This window comes from Glossina fuscipes, unplaced genomic scaffold, assembly GCF_014805625.2.
Source record: "Glossina fuscipes isolate IAEA_lab_2018 unplaced genomic scaffold, Yale_Gfus_2 114595, whole genome shotgun sequence".
Taxonomy (NCBI): Eukaryota; Metazoa; Arthropoda; class Insecta; order Diptera; family Glossinidae; genus Glossina; species Glossina fuscipes.
This window is the reverse complement of record NW_024005939.1, coordinates 1-8,866: the sequence shown is the minus strand read 5'-3', so window position 1 is coordinate 8,866 and position 8,866 is coordinate 1. Positions and strand designations below refer to the sequence as shown.

The 8,866-nt window shown below is 34.5% G+C and overlaps 2 protein-coding genes across 2 annotated transcripts; both read right to left on the bottom strand.

Moving 5' to 3' along the window:
- Nucleotides 1-3,389: 3,389 nt before the first annotated feature.
- LOC119644379 (probable small nuclear ribonucleoprotein E) lies at nucleotides 3,390-4,085 on the bottom strand. The gene has a single exon (XM_038043924.1). The coding sequence runs from the start codon at nucleotides 3,970-3,972 to the stop codon at nucleotides 3,688-3,690; it is 285 nt and encodes a 94-aa protein (XP_037899852.1). The 5' UTR covers nucleotides 3,973-4,085; the 3' UTR covers nucleotides 3,390-3,687.
- A 591-nt stretch (nucleotides 4,086-4,676) lies between these two features.
- On the bottom strand, nucleotides 4,677-8,769 carry LOC119644380 (TD and POZ domain-containing protein 1-like). Its single transcript, XM_038043925.1, has 4 exons — nucleotides 8,709-8,769; nucleotides 8,173-8,641; nucleotides 5,247-5,403; nucleotides 4,677-5,191 (listed from the first exon to the last, which is right to left on the bottom strand). The coding sequence occupies exons 2-4, from the start codon at nucleotides 8,358-8,360 to the stop codon at nucleotides 4,973-4,975; spliced, it is 564 nt and encodes a 187-aa protein (XP_037899853.1). The 5' UTR covers nucleotides 8,361-8,641; nucleotides 8,709-8,769; the 3' UTR covers nucleotides 4,677-4,972.
- Between the last annotated feature and the right edge of the window lie 97 nt (nucleotides 8,770-8,866).

The following is an 8,866-nucleotide window of genomic DNA, read 5'->3' as shown; positions in this document are numbered from 1 at the left end:
GCCTGTTAGTGCCGTTGTGATATGTGCTAAGTGATTCGAAATAAAGCTCTTCTGCAATTCTCTTCTAGGTGACACCTTGATATAATTAATTTCATCCTGTTACACTTCGAAAATAGAGCACAAATCGAGCCTAGAAGCATTTATAAACTTTCTGGGAGGTTAACTTTTTCAGTTTCGGACGAACCAAGCAAGAAACAAACAAAAAGGGCAAAACTTGAACCTTTCATGATCAATGATTCATTTAAGAGATCATTTAAATCATTTGAACCGTCAAGATTTAAAGAAAAAAGATACCGATAGAGCGAAAGAAGCTTTAGAAGTATAATCCACTTTTGTTGACTTAGATCAGTACCAACAGTGGAGCAGTTGTCATCTAAAGAGATCGAAAACAATGCAATTATATAAGCAAACTACACTCATTTTCTTGAAATTTAAACACTCCTAATGCCTTTCTCAATATCTGTACATATATATATATGTATATCAATATGTGTTTACTTTCCCTATAGATTTGCTTGAAGATCAATTAATGTTTCATAAATATTTCCTTTTTGTTTTGTTGTTGGCTACGGTACTTCCATATATATTGTCTAGGATTAGAACAAATCCAAGAGCTTATCCATTTCTTTCCTTTATCCAAGGCCAATGAAAGTTCCCTTTCAAATGGTGGTGACCAAGGGAAACTATTGACACGTCTCAAAGAATGCTAGCTTAGAGAATATATCAAAATGCGTTATGTAGCGATCATAAAATCAAATGAGAATGTATTCGAACGATATTGTGAACAAATTTAACAAGTCAAAAAGTCGGTAGTGGTCGAATCTCGCATACTCACCATTACTATGCTTTTCGCAAAAAATGGGCGAGTTTGTAAGTAAAAACAAACGACTAGATAGAAAAGAGAGGGAAGCTTTTTTCTCAAACTACAAAGAAGTCATGGATGGCATGGATAAAGCTTGCTACGAAAAGCTTGCTTCACCTCCGGAAACCTTACCGAACAGCCTTATTTATTTTCTGATGCATTTCTTACTTCTTCAATGATTCGATGACATTACTCAGGCGTACCGTGTTATTGACCGCTATCTTCGTAGCAGCAGCTATTCTTGTATGGAAATGCGGAAAACGAAATGTGGAAAAAAAAGAAAAATACAACTTACTTACACGAGTCCCCGAGAGTTCATAGATTTTCATAGCTTGTCGAAAATATAAAGACCGAGTAGACTGTTTTGAGTAAGACAAACACTCAACTCGATATAGGAAACTTATTTTTAAAAACCTAACCCTATTTATCGACGGCATTGTATGGAAAATAGTCGAAAAAATATAGCGATTCGAAATCTTTTCAATAGCTTTTGTTCTTGGGCCAATGGACTAAATTGCATCAAAATATCAGATCAGAGGAAAAAAAGATCGACGAGCAAATCTAAAGTGATTCAGAAATGTCCCAAGCTTAATATATCCCTGTACTTGTACTCCAGGTGGTATAGGATATTAATATCAATGTTACTTTGTATTACATCACCTAATCACCTGACATCTGTAACTTATTTTATTTAGCTGCAATAATATTTAGACGTTGATGGTGGTCATGGAATTCCTAAAATCCTATTAAGTTTTGGTTTCATTCCAATTAATTGAACAAGCGCCGTACATTCTTTTGAGATCAATATCACTTAAGGAGTATGACCGTACGAGAGAGATCGTCAAGATCTCAATTTTTTTTTATTGCCTTAATCGATCCCTTACATTGTCCAGAAGGATAAAGAAAGACACCGATGTTAAAATCAATGTAAAAAAAAAAAAAAAACGATTAAAGTTACTATCGAAACTTTTTCTGAATTTTTAATTGTTTGGGCTAAGAATATATTTATTAGTTATACGTTGATAGGTGAATTGGCTTGAGAGTAAAAGTATGCTCCATTATATCACAATAGTGAAGCCATTGGAAGTGCATTGCTTTTGTGCTGATGGAAATTTCGTGTCGTTTCGAGCTTCTCTCTTACGTTTAAGAGCTTCAGCCGATATAACCCTCCACAACTTGCAGAATATTAGTAAGATTTTCAATTAACCTTCCATTCAGTTATTTCTCACTTTTAAACCTATCTCTCTAAGCCTCCTTTCTCAAAGCGAATTCGTCTTATGGCGACTGAACAGCATAGTAAATCTTCTCGCGGCCTAGCATCTAGTATAGTATTTAAGCTTGTACTTATTAGTAAGCAAAACAAATTAAAACTTGTAATCGCAATTTCCACAAAAAATTTACTCTTCTCTTAGAAGAGAGGGAGTACCTCTCGCGGCACACATTAAATACTTTCTTATATTAAAGTTTTAATCTCACTTTAAGTGTTAAATTTTTAAACAATTTCATCAATTCCAATACATTTTGACACTTGGCCGCAATAGAAGAATTTTAAAAACCGATTACGTCATCGGAAAAAGAAAATTCCTCTATCAATACAAATGCAGCGATTTACAAGGCTTTGCTTCAAATTAAAACAAAATTCCCTTTTAAATCCGAAGAAAAGAAAGACTCGATTCCTCTCATCAGCGGCTTGAAAAGGGTGAACAAAGCGAAGGAAAATCGATTATTGTTACAATATAATATAAAAGCTTTTACATGAAAAATTTCACACTATAGAAAAAATTCGAATCCGCTTAGCAATAGGACGCAACTCGAACTAATTCTATGATGACCATATAGGTGTATGTAAAAGCAACCTTTGTCCATAATAGCATGAGGACAAAGCCAATTACATATTAAACGATTCAATTATACTAAAGCTGCGCTTTTCTTATCCTGGGGCCATCTTCTCGCTTATAAGAAATAAAACTTGCAATGGAAGAAGAATTCTTGCCGGATAAGTATTGAACTCTTGACCAAAAGATTGTTGAGTTTACAAAACTAGTTTTATAAAAGTTGTGAGTGATAAATAAAAATGCTGTCGTTCTATAAAGGCGAAGTGTATGATCAAAGATTGAAAGTTCATCCAGACTCTGTCTACCTTAAAAAATAAATTTTAATAAATAAACACAAATGTGTATACACAATGACGTATTTTTCTACCTTTGAGGCACACACACATTTAAAGATCCCAAGTCCATTGTTAAGTGCATGCATATGAAAACATAAAATTTAATCTCTGCACCTCTGGTAGCTTCGACGTTTTCAGATGAATAACATCAGAAAAAATTCAGCAAATCAACTCAGCATCTTACCTCACTTTAAAATTCTCTTTTTTTTTTTTTGGACTTTGAAAATGAATTTCTTAAAACAATGGAGGATTCCAACTACTAATAAAAGACACGTTCTTCCATACCAAATTAGTCAGTCTTCCAGCATTAATTGCACTTCAATTTTTCTTCAAGTCATAAGAATCTTTTTATTAAGTTAAGTATAAATGATTGAATTACATATATGTACTTACATTCATACAATGCATGGAAATACTTCAGATATAAAAATTAAAGATACAGAAAACCAAAAAGGAAGAAATCCTATTGTATATGTTCCTTCAATAATCAATGGACTCTTGCTTACGTTTACGAAATGAAGAATAATTTTATAAGAAACTTAAATTCTATTCACTTTTCATATCAGTACTAACAGCTATTGTTTATATGTTTCCAATCTCCGGCATCGTTACATTTGTTGTTGCTGCTATTTTCTTTTACTTGGTTAGCCTAACCTCAATCTTTCGAGGGGCTTACATTTTGTATTAGCGTGATATTATCGCCTTTCAGCATTATACGTCCCAGATTTTTGCGGGTTCTTGTCTTCACCCAGACCTCTTCGGCATCGTCGAGCACCAGATTCATGTATTCATCAAAACCCACAATGTGTCCTTCGATACGTAAATTGATATTTTCATATAGCCACACTTGAACGCGGGAACGATTTTGCAAATAACGAAAGATCAGGTTAATGGGTTGTACCATCACCTTTTGTACTTTTGTGTTGCCTTTGAAAGACATTTTTGGGCCGCGTTTATAATTTGTATAAAATTTACTTAAAGACTTTCGCAAAAACTTATTAGCTTTTATATGTGTGTATAAATCCTGTAAAAAAAAACTTTTACCATCAGCGTCTTCTTCAACTATATCTCTGCATCTTCCTTTTGCCATGCACGTGAATTAACGACAACATGAAACACAGGTATGTTTAAAAAATGCAACATAAGCAAATAGCAACAAAGGCAACTCTCTTGTAATTATTTTTCTCACTAGTTTATATTTACATATCTCCATTTCATTCTAGTCCACGGAATCTTTTCTATTATGACCGGAGACTTATTCACTGTTATTCAAGTGTCTATTGACTTATCTTTGAAAAATACGAAAAAGTAGAATAACACTATATTTATATCCTTTAATTTTTGTTTAAGTGTTTTTTGCCGTCTGGATTTTATGATTGGTTCATTCCACAACGTTGCAGTCTTTGGATTGACAGCAGCTTTATTCATTATTATTTTCATTTGTAAATCAATTTTTTTTTTTGTTCCACTCTTTTTTAATATGCAAAGTAGCTATTGTAAGCAGTTGGTTTATGTATATACTAAAGTTATTGGCAACATCAATAAATTTATATTTACTTATTCACTGTATCCACTAAAGGTATGAAACAATGCTAAACATCGCTTAAGTTTTTATTTGTGCTGCCCTGTGTTAAGAATGCTAAGCAAGAGCGCGATTCAATAGATGAGTTGTCTCGTATAAGTAATTAACCACCCGGTAATAAGTTCATTACAAACAAGTGTATTATAATTCCTGATGCAATATATTATTGAATAATTCGATTCGAAATTTTTCATCGAAGACATAAAGCAATGTAGATAAAAGTTTGAAATTGTCGAATTGAAATTATCGCATTGAGGCCAAATAAAGCTTTCTTTTGATGAAAAGCTCTTATATCTATAAATACTTTTCCGTTTAAGATATATTTGGCCAATAATGTAACGATAAACGAATTAAAGCTTTAACAAAAAAAAAAAAAAAAAAAAAAAAAAAATCGAGTAAATTTTAAATTATTACCTCCCTTTTCTTTTATTTCCATGACGGCTGTAAGAAAAGTACAAGCGTTGTCTACTGAGAGTGTCGCAATGACATGATCCTCGCATGCGGCACGCAACTCGCAACAGCCCATATCCTGGGCTAAGGTCATCATTTCAAAAACTCGCGAATCTTGTAACAAAATCTAAGAAAGGAATGATTTATGTGAAAAGTGAGTTTAAGGCGACCTTCAAGCTTACCTTGGCTGTATACACATATAAAATGAATTGGCGAAATACTTCGGGATGTACGTGAGGGAGACGCACTGGTGTCGGCGTGCCTGGTGCAGCCGGTGACACAGTGCAACCGGGTATACGGCATAATTCGCCACGTTTGGCTGTTTTAAAACTCTTACACCTGGTGAGTATAAGAAGAAAGATATTTTAAGAATGCTTTTGCTGCAGATTGTGTCAATCTAAGTAAGTTTTTTTTTTTTTTTATGAATAAAGGAGTGGTTATTGTGGGAGTTCTTTATTATTTTGCAAATGTACTATGCTGAGCGCGTATTAATCTTCGCGTACTGTGCCGTTCACCCAAGCCAAACATAAATTGTGATTGTTGCTTAATGTACACAAACTCCTGTAACTAATCGTTAACTCAATCTGGGCTTAATCTGAAGAAAGACTATATAAATCACTACCTAACCTAATAAAATGTATTGATGACATGTAACTGGAAAAATGATGAAGAGATAAATGTATTACTTACTCGACGGGCAAGCAAAGTTGTATGCCTTTGAAATCTATGAATTTCGTCCTGCCTTCTTTTACTATATCCTGAGATATCCATGACTAATCTGAAGAAATTTTCAACTGAAAAGTCCTTATGCAGGCGTTCACTAACCTGGAAACTACTGATCTACAATCAATCTTCTAACCTCAGACCTTGAAAATATTGTTCAGCAAACTTGTTCGATTTTTTGCCTTTCAATTGTATATTTACGAGTTGCATTTAAAACCCATTTAAAATTCGGGCTCGATGCTTTGAAATACCAGTATGTGAATTGTATCAAAAATTCTGGACCGGGTCCATGTGACGTCCGTCATCCAAACCCTAATAGTTCCTGGAGTGCAATTCTCCCTGTTTACCAATGCTTAAGCTGAAAAAGAATGAAGAAAGAGATTGTACCATTCGTGTTAGAACGCTCTATGATAAATTCACACTATTTACACCCTACACCCTCTCCATAATATAGCATAGTATTTGACCTATTTTGGAGATAGATCTACTATTCTGAATCGTTTTAAGCCTGTCTGCCTTTGGGGGAGAGATTCGATACAGAGACCCTATAAATCCCCCTATATATTCTTGATGAATGTGAAATTCTGAATTCATTAAGCCATGTCTGTCCGTCCGATAAGTGTTTGTCGTTGGCATTCTCGTGGCGGCAAAAATTAGGCAGAAACATTGGAAATTCTTGCACGCAATTTGGTATTCAAAATGGGCCAAATCGGTTGATGGACACGCCTACAGTACTACGAAAAGTGCGAACACCTTTGATTTTCAAAAGCAGCACAAAATTGATTTTTTGTTCATCACTCATTAACTACAGCAGACAAATGTACAAATATTTGATCGCATGTTCTACGGGCGAAGCTTGTAGTAATTTATGCATAAAAAAGGAAATATGAGTTTCACTTACAGTGGAACTAAGACGTCAGCGTACGTACTACTGATTGTCGATGCTATTTGCAGCTATTTAAAACCATTAAATAGGAGACACTTTTATGCGGTATCTGATAGCGGACAAAGCATTGATGCATCATTACATTATTGAATCGGATCGACTGTCCGGTCACGGGAGAGAATTTGATGAAATCTGTGCCAAATGATTGCAAACACAGCAGTCAGCTAACAAGCTTATGATCTCCGTATTGCGGGAATCGCTTGATACCTTTGGTTCCATCAAGATGATGCACTCTATGACAAGTCTACGTCTTCAACGGAAAAATTCCATGAATCCCCCCGCACACATTCTTTCACGCCTATCTGTCTGCAAATCTCAGAAGGATGCTTTTGAATATGCGCAAAAATCTTTTTATAGAAAAACGAATATAACGGAATATTGCAAGAAAATAAAAAAAGAAAAAAAAATTCGTTTTTGTTTGCTGATCTGTGCATTACCTTTGCAATTGAGTGAGTATATGTGGTCTCTAAACTGAGTAATGGTTGATTATTTTTCCAGTCCTTGAAATACAAAAAAAATCTCCTTTTACTTCTCTTTTCGTCAATAATTTTGAAATTTCGTCAAAGCCGTTTTTTTTTATACCCTACACCGCTTGTGGTGCAGGGTGCAGTTAGTGCGGACGTATGAAACACGTAGAAGGGCTTAAGATAGACCCACCGTTTACTGTAGCGATCGATTCACAATCATAATCTGAATTGGTCTAAACCTGGCTGTCCGTCTGACGTCAGTCCGGTAGTGAATGGCGACCATATAGTTTTATTTACTTCGTACCCCAACATGTGTACGTGCTATCACGAAACGCAAAGCCTTACATGGGCAGAAAATGTAACCTTCCAATGTGCATATCTTTCAGTCCAGTTAGCGTTTTACGTGAGGATAATGTGTGTTTGTGGTTTTGGAAGCATTATTATCAAAACGAGCGAATAAACGTAGTAGACGAACTGATGTTGGGTATGTAATAGTCGGTGTCATCCGATTATAATGTTCTTACTTGTTTTAATCAAGATTTGTATTCGATTCATTCATATGTGCAAGGATGCAACAAAATTGCATGCAGCAGGATTTTTACAACATTTAATAATTGATTCACATACCATCACAGAATTGCAATGGCATTGCGATGTTTGTTGTCTGATCGTTTCGTGAGACAATTGCCATAAGTGTAAAAATGTACGGAAATTCATAAAAGAAAGAAGCTTGGAAAAGAGATTCATTTATGCCACTTGCAACAGAATGACAATTAAGAATACGAGTTACGAGATATATTGATTGCCAGCAATGCCAGCAATCAATTTAATGATATGTTTGTCTGCGCGACTGTCTGGATGATATATATATATATTGAACGGATAATTGTTGCTATTGAAGAGATATTCACCTTGTGGAAGTTTATTTTATTTGTTATTGATTCTCATTTATTTTGCCTTTTTTAAGCTTACCGTGCCATTAACATAATGCGATGGCCATAAATGCGTTCCTCTTCGCGGCCGCATATGAAGACAACATCAGCACTATCCTGATCTTCAGACAATCTCTGCAAATCATCAATGAGTTGTGTTAGACCGGCCATCACTTGACCATCACATATTAGGGGCGTCGGACAAGGTGGCGGTACACGTGTGCCCATTGTATGCTTGTACGCATTCAATGACAATGTCTTGGCAAGTTTGCAGCTTAAGTCTTTAATATGGTTATGAAATGATCAGTAAGTAAGTTAGCAGTTGTTATTATTGAACGAAGTAAACGAAGAAAAAAGAAGGAAAAACGATTTTTTTGTTTTTCTGCTTTTATTTTTTTGCTTTTTAATCGGCCATCATCGCTCAATCGCTCATAAAATTTTCACCTGACACGTGCTTTAAATTCATTTAATTGAGTCTTATAGTCATTGTTATAACATGTTACCTTCCGCTACGATTTGTTTATATTTTATCAATACATGCACACAAACACGAGAAACTTTAATTAATTTTCTTACTCTAGAGACTTAACTACCATATAAAGAATCAAGAAATTGCTTTGGTAGCTGTGCAGCTCTCTAAGTTGTTTATGCTCTTTATTATTTTTATTATTATTATTATTATTATTATTTTTTTTTTTTGCTTAGCGTATGTTGATCAACAAAAACAAATAAGA

What these genes read in the sequence shown, in the direction of transcription:
- LOC119644379 (XM_038043924.1), bottom strand. Translation starts at nt 3,972, where the DNA reads ATGTCTTTCAAAGGCAACACAAAAGTACAAAAGGTGATGGTACAACCC.
- LOC119644380 (XM_038043925.1), bottom strand. Translation starts at nt 8,360, where the DNA reads ATGGGCACACGTGTACCGCCACCTTGTCCGACGCCCCTAATATGTGAT. An exon ending in CGCATTATGTTAATGGCACG is followed by an intron (nt 5,404 to 8,172) that starts GTAAGCTTAAAA and finishes TATACTCACCAG; the next exon opens with GTGTAAGAGTTTTAAAACAG. An exon ending in TATATGTGTATACAGCCAAG is followed by an intron (nt 5,192 to 5,246) that starts GTAAGCTTGAAG and finishes TTCCTTTCTTAG; the next exon opens with ATTTTGTTACAAGATTCGCG.